The 16,879-nt window shown below is 41.0% G+C and overlaps 1 protein-coding gene across 2 annotated transcripts in view; it reads right to left on the reverse strand.

Moving 5' to 3' along the window:
- Positions 1-16,879, reverse strand: part of SLC26A5 (solute carrier family 26 member 5) — a 33,708-nt gene continuing 16,829 nt past the window's right edge. Inside the window, exons 5-20 of one of the 2 annotated variants that reach the window (XM_048068409.2) lie at positions 14,418-14,528; positions 13,699-13,880; positions 13,003-13,167; positions 11,900-12,052; positions 10,591-10,673; positions 10,351-10,498; positions 9,374-9,487; positions 8,975-9,052; positions 7,988-8,083; positions 6,554-6,660; positions 5,305-5,374; positions 3,741-3,833; positions 2,915-3,037; positions 1,877-2,056; positions 1,551-1,605; positions 1-998 (exon numbers count right to left, since the gene is read on the reverse strand). In XM_048068409.2, the coding sequence (XP_047924366.2) occupies positions 856-998; positions 1,551-1,605; positions 1,877-2,056; positions 2,915-3,037; positions 3,741-3,833; positions 5,305-5,374; positions 6,554-6,660; positions 7,988-8,083; positions 8,975-9,052; positions 9,374-9,487; positions 10,351-10,498; positions 10,591-10,673; positions 11,900-12,052; positions 13,003-13,167; positions 13,699-13,880; positions 14,418-14,528 (1,901 nt within the window). In that variant the 3' untranslated portion in view covers positions 1-855. Of the gene's footprint in view, positions 999-1,550; positions 1,606-1,876; positions 2,057-2,914; positions 3,038-3,740; positions 3,834-5,304; positions 5,375-6,553; positions 6,661-7,987; positions 8,084-8,974; positions 9,053-9,373; positions 9,488-10,350; positions 10,499-10,590; positions 10,674-11,899; positions 12,053-13,002; positions 13,168-13,698; positions 13,881-14,417; positions 14,529-16,879 lie in introns of those variants that run through there. The other variant, XR_007165096.2, reaches the window with a different exon arrangement.

The following is a 16,879-nucleotide window of genomic DNA, read 5'->3' on the forward strand; positions in this document are numbered from 1 at the left end:
GACTTTCGACCTTGTCTACCTTTTTATTCCAGCTTCAGAAACTGCATATAGGGCATCTGTTCTTAAGGTAATTTTAACAGACCTCATTCCTGCCTTAAGCCAGTTTTGTCCTCAAACCTGAAGCTGAATTAATTTTAACTTAAAACCAGCTGTATTATTTTTTTAGAAAGTATAACTAGGTTTTGGCAGTGGAAGTACCATATTGATAATGTAATAATTAAACAGTGGGTTTTTAGCATGAAATTCACTTAAGAGTAAAAATATTCAGGCAACGAAAGGATCAGCATAGTTGAGAGAGGTTAGATAATTAAAAAAACAACTGTACCATCAAGATTTAAAAACAGGAGCAGCTAATGCCACCAGTGTGAATTCATTAATCCAGCTGGCAGATCATTACAGTTTTATACAAATCTATTGTATGCAGATGTTGACATCAGGCTTTAAAAGTAATCTACAAAAAAAAACAACTGTAAAGACACTGGTACAGTGCATTGGAATTGCAGAACAGTTTTCTTCTGCAAGATCCCAGCTTGCAGTGAGTTAAAGTGCCCATTTTCTCAACAGGAATAGGAATGTCACCTTGTCTATCAGATTCGGATTGTAGCATACTACAAGGAATTTTCTCATCTTGCATAATTTCATGCTTATGTCATTGGAAGGCTGTACCCTGATTGAAGGAAAAAATTCAAGAGCATGAAGGCTTCCAAATTCCTTGTCCACTCTTCCTACAGAAAACCCCACCCTATACCCGTAGATACAAATAGCCTTAGGCTCTCTTTAAACTGTGCAAATTAAATATTTGAAAAGAGTCTTTATCAGCATAAATCCGACTTCCATTCTGCTAGATGTCAGTCCTCAGAGGTCTGAGGCAGTCTGTGAAGCAGACCTGTCTTTCACTTGGCAAGCAAGGACAGCATCATGAATACTGTGAAAGAGCAGCTCTCTTGTTACAGTGTTGTCAAAAAAATTCAGTCTCGTCAGCTCATTCATAACAGGGCCTACAAAATAAAACAATTATGGAATCAGTACATAAACGAAACTAAAAGATGGAAGACAACAGTATCTCAAGAAAATGACGACAAGTTGTTCTCTTGTCATTACTTAACACATTTAAAATATCTGGATGAATCACATTATACTTCTACTCCGAAAAAGTAATTCTCTTTCCCAGTCATACAGAGAGGCCTGTTCTTGGCTGAAGACGCTACAATTCCAAATATCAGAAACTTGGAACACTGCAGGCTTTTCTTACTACGCTTTTACAACAACTTCAAGGTACAATATTAGGTGCACCATTCACAATTTGCCAGCTGGAAGAGATGGGAGCAGGATCTAGTCCTCAGAAAACTCGTTACATTAGCACTCCACTTACGCTGAAGTGAAGGCTCTAATCCATATGGGTTTGCTCTTCCTCAAATTGAATTTTAGTTCAATGTTATGCAAAATAAGCACTCATACTACTGAGGCAACAGTCAGGAGAAAACTCAGGGACAGAGGGCAAGAGATAAAACACAATCTCTCCCACAGATTCACAAAAAAACTCAACTCACCGCTACAGCTGGCAATACAGACGCGGACTGAAACTTCTTTGTATTCTTTTATAATCTGCAATAGAGTTAAGCTGAAGTTAAACACATTATCATTATGCACATCGTGATTCTGGAAGATGTAAGCAAGTCACTGTGAGAGATGCACATTCCACATTCCCCAGTACTGAGCTGAAACTTACAGAGCTACAGAATTAAAACTGATTGTGTGAGATACTGGATTGTATCTGAGCTGACATTTACATCCTATGATGACAGGTTCCCTACCAGGTACCTAACTTACATGTTTTCTGTTTTTGACAAAATGAAAAAAAAACAGCCCTACTTACCGATTTTAATGTTTTTGCTCCAACTGAATCCACAAAGTTCACTGGGGTGAAATCCAAAATTAAAGAGTGGATGTTTGTTTTGGGCTCCACAAAGTGTTCGAGCTCATCAAGAGATTTTCCATTTACAGGTAACTCATCGTTTGCTATCTCATGTTTTACACTTCCTTCCACGTCATTACTCTGTGAGAGAAGACAAATAAAGCTAAACGACAGCCAATACTTTTTCAGTGTAGGTCCCCTTCCTCCCCATACACAGCTGTTCTGCCAGCCTTTAAAAGGTGTACAGCTCTAAACCATTACAGGGACTGGCTTCATCTGTATCAAGGCTTAGTCTCCTCTACCCAGCCTTTCTACGGTCACATGCAAGCAGCTTAAAGCTATTATCTTGCGGGTGAATTACTCATTGCTTCCAAATTCAGGCACCTGTTCATATACTTTTGCTCTACTTCCTTGCCTTAGCCCTGCGCATCCTGCTGAGGTCTATGTATTCAGAGGAAGAGCCAGCGATCAGGCTCCAAACTTAGGCATTTGCTCAAGCACCCATCAGCTCCCGCCACGGGGATAAATTTAAACACGCACAAAAGCACAAGCATGTTTCAAACAACTCTGAATGCACCTGCCTCACGTAACCATGCCGGGATCATCAGTGTGGATGGCACCTTTTAACTGATTAAAAAAAAACTTATTACAGGGCCTTGTCTTTTATCTTATTTCTGTATGATTATTCTGAATGTGCAGGGGAGAGTGGCAGAGGTTGGATCCCTCCACCTTCTGCTGACACCCCTTCTGAGACAGTATGACAGTGTGAAAGGCTCTGCTCCCCTAATGTGGTATCTAAATGTAATTAAGGTTCCACACAACTATCCAATCCAGCCACGAGCCTCTGATCCTTACGCTGCTCCTTAGTAGCCTGTCCGCACTGCACAGTGCTTGTTCGCTAAGTTTTCCTACCCGAGTAGCACTCTGTACCTTGTATAAACAAGAATGGTAACACCGAGAAGCACCATGTTAGCTGATAAAGCAGAGGTAAATATTTACCGAAGAATTCACTAGCTTCAACACAGCTTTCTTTTTGAGTTCATTAGCCTTCTTTATTTCCCTGGCGTGCTTCTTCTGGGCTTTTCTCCTTGCTGCTAATATGGCACAAGGGTCCACTCCAGTCTGCCATGAAAAGAAACCATGATCAGACAAGATCCCGCTTGTTAGGATGACACTGCAGTATCAATTAGCACTGAATTCATCACTATCATAAATTTTAAAGAAGCCTGCATTATTCAGTGTCCCTTGGTGGGGGTGAGAACAGTATAAAGTAAGAAGGAATAATCTTCGCAAGCGCTGTGTTAACAAGATGAGGAAGAGATGCATCACATTCTTCTCTCGAGATCAGAGGTGCCATATTTCAACAGAATGCTGATTTGAGTGCAGAAAGCAGAGGCGGGAGAAGTGCACTTGGACATAAATTGCTAATACCTCTTGCTTTGTGGAGAAGTACCACCCACCTGTTTTGTACAAGACTCGTCATGGAAGCTACAGAAAAATTTTTCACAAGTTAGTACGAGTGTAATCGCTACCAGGCCAGGCAGTTCTGTCCTTAGCTAGCTCTGCTACTGCCAGTCCCACCCAGTCAAACGTGGGTCAGGCGGGAGGCGAGGCACGCTCTGTATGCTCTTTATTCCCTCCCACCATCTTGTTGCTTGCTAAGATGATCTGCAGTTGGCTGGAGGGTCACCTTCTCGTATCTTCTCATATCATACCAGAGGTCACAGGCTGAGAAACACTGTATTAGGGGCTATGCTAAAGGGCGTGTTTCAAAAGATGCTTTGAATTTTCAAGGAACAGGTATTAAAGATTTTGCTTCGCTCACCTTTTTCTTCAGTGCACTTGTGTACGACTCGCTATTGGCGAAATAAAGTGATGCATTAGCTTGAAATATTTTTATACCAGGACATTCCTTAACCTAAGGAAAAAAAAAAAAGGATGTTCACAGTTAGGTATTGCTTGCTCTAGAAGAAAAGCACCTGTATGGATGATCACAGGACATGGTGTTCCTCATACATGCAGCCCAACAGCCAACCCTGGATGGCTATCAGTACGTATCAAAGATGGTCAGCACTGTTGTGAGCAAAGCCAGTTAGAAGATCAGTGCACCCACCTTTCTAAGTGCCATACTGCACTGAATCAATGCCATGTGACACTTCTGTTTATAATGAAGAAATGTACAGCCATAAGAAGGAATTTAGTATTCAGTTCTCTGATGTTGCTCTCTGCAGATGGTATTAACGTGAGGAAATCATGCAGATCTAGGAAGGCTTCCATTTTTCCTCCCTATCTACAGGCATAACTTCCTTCTCTTTCTTTCTTGTGTCCTCAGCTACCAAAACAAGAGCCTTTAGTTTTAGCCTTCAGGAATCTTTGGTTTTAAACAGACCTTTTCACAGATCTTAATATCACTTCTTTCCTTTACTTTAAATGAAGTGATCTCTGAGCAGCCTGCACTCTGACATTTTACATGAAAACGATCTGACCAGCAGCAGAGATACAGCCTGCCATACGCTACCAGCCCCATCTTCGTACAGGAGTAGGAAATGCAAACTGCATTCAGTATAACAAAAGCTGAGTTTCCTCTTCATTGTTTACAGCTATAAACATGCCCGCATAAACTTTTGCTTCATATCATATTCAAAGCAGCACTGTTGGTGAGAGAATGCTTTCAGATTACAGCATGGTCTTTTCACGTAATTTTTTACAGACTGGCTCCTGAGTAAAGGGGTTTGTAACCTTCATAGCAGCATCTCTGAGAACATGACAGAGTGTGCAGGAAATCATAGCTGCTGTTTGCAAATAAATGCAGCATGGTTAGATCCATTATATTCGCAAAATATACTGCCATCACCGACTTTTGGTTGAACAAAATTGCATTTATAAGCTGAATGCATGGCAAGCAATCGTGTCACCAATCATGTTTAATTGTCAGGGCACGGGTGGAGGCAGGGAGATGCTGTTCTGAACAGCTTGTGCAATGCTAAAGAACACAACCATTTGGGTCCACATTTCATTTAATACTGCCACACAACTAAAGCAGGTGGACTTGTAAACATTTGACTACACAGCAGGTTTAGCAGAGGTATTTCTGTAAGTCTTACCACTTTGTACTAGCTAGTACCATGTAACTAGTATAGTATACTAGTACCATGCTTCTTTTTTGATCACCTCCTGGTTAAATGTACTCACAGGACCAAAAGCTAGCATGTTAACAGTATGGCTTTTACTAGTAACATTAAATTTATTTTCTTCTCCCAAGCATAACACAGGTGCATGCTGAACAGACAGCTCTAAATATGCAGCGTGGTGGGGTTAAGCAGCCAATTGCCACCGTTATCTTTGCTCCAATGCATAAAACTGTTCAAGGCAGAATAATACACTCCTACCTCTTCATACTCTTCCACATCACAGTAGATATCTGTGTCAGGAATCTGACCAAGGATTCTGTATTGAGGTCTGGAGAGAAATGGAAACAACTGTTTCAGTATTATCACTTATAAACTGGAGAAGTGAGTGCTTAATACAGGTTGAAATTTATTTTAAATAGTTGTTCTGTTTGCTACAGGTTTATCTAAGCATGGTCAAATGCAGTGGGCAGCTTGGGGAAGGCACATGGCTGAGGGGCCATCTGGTGACGAGCCAAGTTTGCTTCTGTCAATGCAGAAACAATTTGGAAACTTAGCACTGTGATGTTGTCATTTGCTGAAAAGCATGGACCTGCAAAGTTACAGAGTAAATTTTCTTTGGTGTAAACTGGTGCGACTCCACTGACCATCTTGTAAATACGGCAGCTCACACTGGCACAAACCGTGCTGCAATTTCAAAAAGCCATTCTGCTCCTGGGACAACTGTGCCTGAGAAGCGGAACATCCCCAACTCAGAGGCAGTACGACAGCAAAATACATCACTGCTCTGGTTAAAAGGACCAAGCCATACACAGCTGGCAGAAGAATACTCTTATTTAGGCAGAGTGGAAATTTCACAGTGTGGTTTCATTCCGATGGGGATGGAAACCAACACTTTTGTAGATTTTCTATCTAGATATCCAAAGCTATGAGCCTAGAAGCCTCATGTAACAGGTGAAATCCTATCCACACATGCAAGAAATCATTCTGCTCTAGATCCGGAAAGCTGCTTCACAGTAGAAGTTTTGATTTGGGAGCAAGAAGTGACTTGAAAAACCTGAAGGGTGGGGATGCTTTTCATGGTGAATTAGATCTTTCTTATAAAACACTTAAACATTTAGCTAGTGATAATCTGACAACTTCTTCTGTACTGAGACAGTGCACACAAAATGTAAACATTTAATGAACCTATCGCATCCAGCAGGCTTCAAGTTCTGAATTCCAGGCATTAAAGACAATGTAAATAAGGTTAGGAAATCTAAAATTATCTCTTTATTATTGAAGTTCTGAGTCTCATGATTTCCAGAAATTTTGTTCTCAGAAAAACAGAATTTGAACCCCTGGATCAGAGCCATGGGTTATGCCCTGCATCACCTATATTATGAAGCAGTTTCTATGCTGCATGCAGCTGAAGGGGGTGGAAAGGTCTACTGCTTATTTGCATTCCTTAAACAAACAAAAACCGCAGAGAAGACCAACAAACACTAATTTTATAAAGAAGAAATCTGACCTTTGTGTTCTGTAAATAACGGTTATCATTGCAAACGTTACTGCAGTAAGCAAACCATAGTCTAGTCCCAGGAAGAGAGAAGCCACAAAAGCTACCACCCAGATGGCCTAAAGGAAAGAAAAGCTCCGAATTAATATGCATCCCTTTCTGTTGAAAGCAAACACAATAGCGTAAGCCAGACTGAAGCCTGTGTATCTCTTCTGTTCAGGACCAGGCTACAATGCAAGTCATCATGATAGCAGACTATAATTGCCTTAACCTTTGAGAAGGGCATAGATGCTCAAGACGCACTAACATAACATCTGACAAATTGTCCCTTATTAATTAACACCCTAAGTCCCGTTTTACAAGGAATGATGTGTTACTCTCAGACTCCCAACACTGTAGGATTAAAAAAAAAATAATGCAGGGCCTGCAAAAGTAGCTCTCCTTTACTGCCATCTTTTGTTGAGCAGTAGGACTGGCCATGTTGCAAACCCTGGTATTTTGCAGTGTGAACTGTCAGCTGTATGTATAAAATACACACAGAAGGATGGCCATAAGAACTCCAGAACAACTCTCTCTGTTTCTCCGGAGGAGACAAACTGTTGCATGGAAGGGAATCAGGAAAAAGTCAGAGAGCTTGCTATTGTAAAAAGGGAGAACTGAATGCTTTAAATGTGCTAAGTTCTGTGTGTCATACCATATAGAAAACTACCAGCTGCCTTTCTGAGCCAGAGGGACAGCTCCTCAGATTGTACAAAGCAGCTCAGCCAAAATGTGAACATTGCTTCTTGAGATCATCATTTACTTCTGATGATCTCAAGGATCTAGTTATCTGGTTGTCTGGAGTCTTGGAAATGATGATATATATGATGGCAAGTAACTCCTGAAGTTGTTTATCTGCTTCACATGGTCAAAGACCAGCTATGTGTCTGTACGTTGTGATCTCTGTCACGTTTCCAAGTTCCCCCAGAAGTAAATATGGCAGTCTCAACAGCCACTGCTGCAAATTACGGATCTTCTTGCTTTGGGTCAACAACAAACATGCTGCCAGTTAATGCAGAAAACTACTTTGGACAGGTTTTTGGTTTGTCTTCAAAGATGACAAATACCTTCAAGTAGTTTCCTTTGTTAATCTATTTCGAATTCTTCTCATGCATTCTCCACAGCATTCAGTACAGTTCCTATAGCAACACTGCACAAGCTTTGCTTTTAACGCAGCTAAACTACTTCTGACCTGAGTTAAAGGTTGTTGAACAACAAAAAAAACATTCTTGTCTGCAATGGATCACTCTCCTAGGGTACTTACAACTCAATGTCTTATGTTCTTCTGCAAAGCAACACCAAGCTGTAACTCCTCCATAAGTTTCTACCCTGTTTTAGAGGATAGGAAGAAGAGCAGCAGCACATTTAATACAGGAAAATATATGCACTGAGCTGTATATTACTCACCAGTTCGATCTTACTGGTTTTCCAGAAGTGTGCGATATCTCCAAACTGCTTAAACATTCCTTTCAGGTTCACCATTACAATTGCAGCTAGCACTGTCTAGGAATATTACACAAATGCTATTTTCAGAAGCAAAATAAAACAATTGCCAATAAGAACTTCAAAGCATCAAAAATAATTGTTTTCTGTGCTTTGTAAAACTGATACAAGTCTACTGAACAGATGGTCCATTTAAAAAACAACTTTTTGAGAAGTTCAGTGGAGATACACTTTTCCTGCAGCCACAGAAATGGCAAGCCAGAGTCAGCACAGCTTGATTTACTCTCTCCTGACAAGAGAAAGCATATATTCCTGAGCTTCATGCTACTGCAATTAAAGTAGCTAGACTATAATCTCAAATTCAAGTTTCTCTTCAATAACTTCCAACAATTCCTGTGACAGTCATGTAGGTGTAAATCAATATACTCCTATTAAAAAAAATAAATGAAATGCATATCGTCCTATTCAAGACAAGAGAACCAAGTTTATTTTTTAAATCAATATATATCTACACACAAAAACATATTTTTATACAAATAAGTAAAATTACAGTAAAAGCAACTTGTCATGCTGAGCCATCATTCCGCCTCAACCCTTACCAGCTCATCTGTTATTTTCTTTTATCTTTTTAACCTCTTCCCAGAATTCTTATGCTGTAATCCAAGGGGGATTATTTGAAGATACCAGTTTTGTGTTTTAGACAGAGTCTAGAATGGCCAATATTAAGAAGAACTACCAAAAGAAAAGGAAAAAAAAAAGCATGCTGGATCCTTCAAAATATTTATTCATTGCTAGTTTAACTTACAGCAAAAACGTATACAAAATTTAAAGGTTTCTGGGTCAAACCCTAACTGTATTTGCTTATTAATCATCCACCTCACTCTGTTTTAAGCAATACTAGCTAGCTTCTGTTCACTGACATGCGATGCCGAACAGGCAAAACTACATTACCTGTGGAAGTGGTTCAAAGAGGTATCCAATAGCCACAATTACCAACAGAACCATAATTGATGAGAGTGCACCTGCAATCTGATCAAAAAAAAAAGCAAGAAATTATATCTAAGCACTAAGATGTGCCCCAGAAGGGCAGTATTACTGATCAGCTAACCACTCTTGTACTTTCCGAAGGGCTGGTTAGTCAAGCTTTCGATCCCTCCCACTCAATTTGTCCATTTCCCTTGTCATGCAGCTTTCTATCTTGGCCCAACCTGGATATGAAACAGGAGCAACTTCAGTTATTTCTTTTGGCCCCAGGCCAAGAATAGGGCAGTTTACTGAAGCTCCAGACTTTTTGCTTTGGAGGTCCAAAAAAAAAAAGCAAACTTTTGCTCAAAATTTGGGTTTACGTACCTGAGTTTTCCCACCAGTGCTTTCCTGAACAAGACTCCGAGACATTGAACAAGTGACTGAAAAGCTTTGGAAAAATGACCCCACAGAGTTGCATATTCCCAAGGCAATAAGTTCCTGTGTCAAACAACAGAACAAAACACAAGGCCGTTATACCTAGCAACTGTACGAAGGTGGAGGTACCTATACATAATAACTACCACCTCTTATTTACAGTGCTTGCTAGCAACCTTATCATAGCTTACACTTGTGGTTCTCACACCAGGTAATGCACGTTAAATCTTCTGTTAAATGAAGTATCTGATGAAGTGCTGGAGACATTTCTCATCCTTAAATGTTACTGTTACAAGTCAGACTGAAAACTAAAGTGAATGATAGGATTGCTTGTTTTCAATAATTTCTTCAACTCCAGGATAACTTGAATTTTAACACTAAAATTGAAACAAAAATGGTTTCTCATACAAATAATGTTGTCTGCTACAAATAATGTTTTGTTTCATTTAAACAAACACTTGGCATGCATTACATCCTGTGACAAGGAGTTCTACAGTTTAACATCCAGGTGATGTTAAACCATAGCATCTGGAATCTTCTGAATAAAACAGATCTAGATACTTAACTCAGGAAGACACTGTATTTATCAAATGGGAACTCTATGCTTTGCTGTGAAAGATAGTATAAGTAAAATAGCTGCCCATCAGGAGAGTAGCCTAAGTATCAGCCGTCCCAACAATTAATATTCATGCAGACATCCAACTTTAAAGAAGTTTCCCAAAACAAAGTTAGAAGTGAAATTGGTTATTAAAACACAGCCAGAAGAGTTTAAAATCACTCCTGGCATTTAAATGTGTAGGCTGTCAAAAACCTGACCTGATTCCACAATGAAAGAAAACCTCTTTTGTCTATTATCCCCTTCCACTTTAATGCAGAAATGAAGGCAGCACTGAGAATCATCACTAGAAAAACTCAAATACTTTTACCTGATTCCCATCAATGGTGTAACCATGTTTAAGGGCAAAGATCTTGGCCATTGATACAGCCATTGAAAATCCAACTATTGCTATTGCTATCGCATCCACAAATATTGCTGGGATGAGCTGAATCTCAGGAACTGCTGGTGCTCTTAACCTTGGAGAATAAATAAAAGGTTACATATTACTATAATGAAATGTACATGCTATATGGAAAAGGTATAGGTTGGATAAGAATATCACCCCTACCCTTGAGGAATATTCCCTACAACATCCACTCCATATGATTCAGTCAGATTCATTCCAGCTGAAACTCCTGTGCCAATAATAACCTAAAAAAACATAAACACATCATCATCTAGCAAAACATCTGAAGGACTAATAACAGTTAGCTTATTATAAATACACATAAGGGACTGCATTTATTTGTCAATCAGTTTTCCAAGAGCTAGGGAGTACAGAAGCAGATAGAAAGGAGGAAGTTCCACAGTTTTCCCTCCATCACCCTCAACTCACTGGTTTTATTTTTTTTTTCTGAAACAGTTAATGTGCATGCTATGATATGAACTGAATCACTCAGGTTCCCTTTGCTTGAGCCAGCCCAGCATGCATTGGGAAACAGACACAGAAAAGCATGTACTAAGAAATTCAATGCAAGGATGAGTCAAGGGGGTCCGCACTGCCATATTTTCATGTGTGCAGCATGCACGTTATCTACAAAAATAACCGGTGCAGCAGCAATGAAAGCTGCAGGTGTGAGATTGCTTTGCTATTGTCTTTCTATCAAATAACACTCTAGTACAACATCTCTGTCACCTCTCAACAGCATCCCCCTTCTTTGTTCCTTCTGTCAAGACTGCATTCATGCCTTCAGCTACTCCCTTCCTTGGCTGTGATTTTGTGCAGGTTGTTTGAGAGCTCTGGTTACCTGAGAACTCATTTTTAAATCCAGCCACTTTTAAAGGTGAAAGATTACGTGAGGTGTGGGCTATTAAGATAGTCTGATACCTGACTGCAGCATTGATTTTGTTTTGAATGACTACACTGAAATACATGGGTAAAGCTGTTTCAGAAACAGAGAATGGAAGGTCAAGTCCCAAGACCCACTGGTTCCTGCTTTTCTTTCTACCACGGCATTTTAAAAAGCAAGCAAGCCCTACAGAACCTCTGTACCCAGCATCCATAAGCATCTCCTTCAGGAGGGGATTCTGAGCTCTTGTACTCCGTGCCACTCAGAGGCATGTCTTGCAGAGACTCATTCAGGTGCCAAATCCAGGGTAGAGCGGGTTTTACAGCAAATCTCCACCTTCCCATTACCATAGAACACTGTGGCTGTTTAACTGGGTTTTCAATTCCTCTTCGGGACTTCATGCCTAAAACTTGGGCACGTCAGTGCCTAACCTCACGAGCACTAAAACATTCAAGTGGATCAAGCCTCAAACAAATCATGTTCAACAGGTTACCCTAAAGCCCAATAAGACCTGATAGAAAATGAAATCAGTTCTACAGCTTTAGAATAATTAAATAATTTAGCTAAAGAACTTCACAACCGACTTACCACAATTATCTCCATAGGAATAGGAACTGGGAGCTTTTTCTTATAGCGGAGATTGATTTCCTTGCCAATCAACAACAGAACAATGCACGTTAATCCAACAATCAGTGCAGCAACATTGGTCGTTGTTATTTTTGAAAACACAGCAACTAGGCTCTGTAACACAATAGAAGTATCATAATTACTCCATGAAGATCATACTTGTTTTATTAGAAAATGTGCCACAAAAGAAAAAATTATACACTGCTGTTTTTATTCTACATCTATAACCACAGCTAATCACTGCCTCACCAAAACCCCCATTGTTCCAATAAAGTACAGAAGTTCAGAGTATCTCAATGAGGGAGATATACTTGCAATCATTTATAATATCAGTCTTCCTCAAATGGGGTAAAAATTTGAAGAAAAAGCTCTATCATGGGGGAAAAAGTCTAAACTAAACCACATCTCATGCTCAGCATTTTCACACATATTTCATACTGGCAGCTACCTGAAAGCAATAAATACCAACCTTTTCTAATACCTTCAAATATTCGTTGGCAAGTCACATCTATTTAGAGCTGCATAAACCATTCTAAAGCAATAAAGCTGCTGATACAATCATTGAGGTTACCCTAGTAATATGATGAAATAACAATGACCTTGCAACACTGCTGAACTGGCCATTATTACAAATATCTTTCAGCTGAAAAACATTATTAGAAAGGGCATTAGGAAAGGAAGCTTCCTGGAACACACAAGTTGCTAGAGGGTGATTCCTCTACCCATTACTCCTTCTTCCACTGCATTTTAAGAAATGAAATAAAAGACCTCTGGAGAGGTCTCTGAAAAAAAAAGAATGAAGAAAAATGTCTCTGAAAAAAGACAGATGGAAAATTACAGCAACTATCAGAATATTATCAAGGTCCTGGCAGTACGTCTTGAAGGTATACTTTCCCTCCTATTTGTTTGGTAATTAGTGTTTCTGTTTTCTGGATTAGTGAACTAACACCATATTAAGAAATACTCATTAGTGCCAAAATACTTTTTTTTTCCAGTAGGAAAAGGCTTAAATAATAGTTCATGACAATGTGGAATTGGCATATTTAGTACAGGTAGCTACTTACATACACAACTGAGAGGGGTCCACTGTATCGGCTAGTCTTGACTCCGAGGAGATACTTTAACTGAGAAGTGAAGACATGAACTGCGGCAGCAGTTGTAAATCCTCGCACTAGAGGCTCTGTTAAATAGATGGCTACAAACCCAAATCGCAGGAGACCTAAACATAACTAATGAAGAAGAGAAATAGTAACAGTGTGAGTCTTACTGTAGCCTGAACATCATTGCTACATAGCAGACAGACTACGGGATACCTCTTCTTACCCGAGTGCCCACCCAGATCAGGCAGACCTGAACCTGGCCCCTTCCAAAGCTACAGGTCAGTAAGCAGCCATCAATGCACCAAACCTTCCACGCCACTGGCAGGTGCCACGTGGAATACATGTAGACGTGTATTTGGATGCATTTAGGGACATATCAGAGAACACCAGGTAGAGTTTTTCTGACAGGACAGAAAAAAATGAAAGGGGAGGTCCTGTTTTTCACTCTCAAGCCATGATGCCCTGACACAGACTTGCCTCCAAGGTATCCCCCCACAAACCACTCCTGCTACGTGGCTGCCAAGAAGCAGCCTGCATTCTGCATAGCACACTGCTAAAGCGTCAGTTGAAAGGGGACCCACTAGGACCCAGTGCCCCTTGCAGCTTCAAGGCTGGCAGCAGCAGCTGAACATGCCCTTAGAGCAAACTGCAAGCACGTACCTGGATAATTCCTGAAAGAAGTGCAAGAGTCACAGCCACCTGCACCCGCTTGAAATCCCTGTCGCTGTAATATTCGGAGGCATACGTAGTGTTCGTTGAGTTATAGCCCACAGAAATTACCTCATCAGGCACTTGTCTAACGGCAACCCCGCCAACCATCATACTGATCACAGCAAAAGTGCCTGGAATCAGAGGGAGAAGAAAACAATTGGTTAGAATCCTGGCACTTTTTAGGAACACTCCTAGGCTTCCTAACAAAGACCTGCATAGATCTGCGGAACTAAATAATAATAGTTTTTTACATAAATATTGTAGTTTTCAGTCACAATGTCTTCTCCAGTAATCAGCACCATTAAAGCTACTTAGACGTTGAACACAGACCTCTAAAGTAAGTAAATACCATCTTTTTTTAATTTCAGTTTCTGTTATGCAAATTAGACTCGTGGCCACACAGAGAGTTGACTACAGAGAGGAAATTATAGTTCAGGAGTTCACAGTGCACATTTCTAGATCTAATCTGAAAAAAATGCTCTTCTTTCTTAAGTAGGATGGATAAATTAACAGCTAAACCCACAAATGTGTCAAGCATTAACAATGCATCTCTTATTCACTTAAATGTGACTTTATGGAAAACAGCCACACTTTCTATTTATCCACCTTTATTTTTTACAGTCTTATTAGACGTGCACACAGAATTTCAATTCTCTATATAGACATACCTATTGATATGTGCTTGGAGGTCCCAAAAAAAGTATACAGAAAGACAGGATAAAATGAAGAATAAAGGCCGAACACTGGGGGAACAGCTGCCAGCAAAGCGTAGGCTAAACCTAGAAAACAGATACAAATATGTACGTTAGGCAAACAACAGAAAAAAAAAACATTTGAAGTGTAAGGATTTAAGCCTTCTAAAATTGAATGAATCTAATATGCACATTGGTGATACATCACAGATTTGGAAGGTAAGGCTTGCAGGAAATATTCGTAAATATGTATAATAACGTAGGGCAGCGCCCAGAAATCTGAGTGGTTTAATTCAGGAAACCACAAGTCTAAAATCATAGGTGTTGCAGATGTGTGTGGGCGTGCTTTGTGTGTGCATGTGCACAGTTGTGCACTCACTGCTTTGCCTTTGTAGCTGGAAGCACTTCATAATGGCCAACAAACACTTTTGATTGCTTTTGTTCTGATCTGTCGAAAAAATAATAAACTAGCCCCCGCTGCCCCAAACCTGAAACACCATAACCAGCAGAACGTTTGGTTTTTCTCCTCCTTTTTAATCAGACATAACCTTCATGGCAACCTATGACTGATTAAACGCTTCCTCTTTCTCCCCTCATCCCAGAATGAGTGGGATTACCTAAAAGTTTGCAGTTCCACAAAACATGCTCTAAAGTGTAAAACAAGCAGGGAAGCATTGCTTGTGCTCTGTAATGACACTGAGCTTATGCAGCCTGGGATTTCTCCCAGTGTATTCAGTAAATTAAGTCCTTTTTGTTGTTTAGACATGTCAATCCCCATGCAATGGAAGTGTGATCCACACCATTCCCATTTGTTGGTGGAGCTGGCAAGCACGGGGATGAAGCTGTGGGAGGAGAGCACTGAGGAACACCTCTCCCAGTGCTCTCCCTCAGTGGGACTGAATGGGTGCTTGCCATGGGACTGGGCTCACAGGTAAACCACGTGCATCCCATGACATGGGGAGTAACTGTCCTGAGCAGCTGCAGCCCGTGGAGGAGCCCCCGGTGGAGCAGGTGGATGTGGCCTGAAGGAGGCTGCGGCCCATGGAGAGCCCCCACAGGAGCAGGCCCCGGGCCGGAGCTGCAGCCCGTGGAGAGGAGCCCACGCAGGAGCAGGGGGTCTGGGGGGAGCTGCCGCCTGTGGGGGACCCGTGCTGGAGCAGTTTTCTCCTGGGGGATGGACCCTGTGGTACGGAGCCGTGTGGCAGCAGTTCTTGAAGAGCTGCTGCCTGCGGGCAGCCCCCACAGGATCAGGTTGGGAAGGACGGCATCCTGTGGGAGGGACCCCACGTGGAGCAGGGGCGGAGTGACCAAGGAGTGGTGGAGATGAAGTGCTATAGATTGACCACAGCCCCCATTCCTTGATCCCCTGCACCACTAAGGGGGAAGAGGTAGAAGAGGGTGGAGGGGGAGAAAATATTTTTAGTGTGTTTTCTTTGTTTCTCACTTTTCTAGCTTGCCAGTAATAGGCAATACATTTCTCTAAACTCCCTACGCTGAGTCTGGTTTTGCTCATGACAATATTGTTAAGTGATCTCCCCGTCCTTATCTCAACCTTTGAGCCCTTTTTATTGTATTTTCTTCCCCTTTCCCTTTGAGGAGGGGGAGCAAGAGAGCAGCTGTGGTGGAGCTCGGCTGGCCAGCTGGGTAAAACCACCACGTTCACACCCAAAGGAGAGCCAGTGATACTCTAAAATGCTTCTCCCTGTAAATTTATTTTTAAATTGAGAGACAAAGCATTAGGTTTATCCTGAAAGCACAAGCTCGGAAATGATCTTCTGCGTCATCCAAGTACTCTTGTGCTGTGTAATAGCTCATGGGGTCTTGGTCCTGTCTTAAACAACGTTTGAGACCTAACCTAACCAAGAATTCCTATTCCTAACAGGACTGGACTGGCGACGGTGTTATTCTCTTCCAGCAATGTGCTTTTGATCAAGCACTTCTGAAGCTCATCCCACACACATCCTTTGTCCCAGGGGCTGTCTCATGCCAAGAGCACCAGCGGAACACCCCTAAACCATAACATCCTGGCCTTTAATATTGTGATGAACTTACTAGGAAAAGTGAGTAGAACTGAAAGCTAGTGGTGTCAGTCCAGGAGGGTGGGTCAATGGGAAGTTCCTGATTTGAGTACCCTTTTAGTCCCTTTCCTTTTCATTTGTACTGGCATTTTTTTAAAAGCTGTCAGTGCCAAGGAAATGAAGAGATATTGACGTGACAGGAGCTCACTGCTCAAACACCCTGGTAATTGTAGTTCCTTCTGGAATGATTCCCAGTCTTCTTTGACCTCATGCTTGCTATAATTACATCCATTCCAGAAAAATAAAAGTTCAACTTAAGTCTTTTCAGAAAGGGAAAGATTAGAAGCAGTTCAAGGGTATGTCTGCAATCACCGGAGGGAAGAATAATGTTTAGTTTAAAACAAAGTCACAAAATTAAGT

The sequence above is a fragment of the Anser cygnoides genome, chromosome 1 (assembly GCF_040182565.1).
Source record: "Anser cygnoides isolate HZ-2024a breed goose chromosome 1, Taihu_goose_T2T_genome, whole genome shotgun sequence".
Classification (NCBI taxonomy): domain Eukaryota; kingdom Metazoa; phylum Chordata; class Aves; order Anseriformes; family Anatidae; genus Anser; species Anser cygnoides.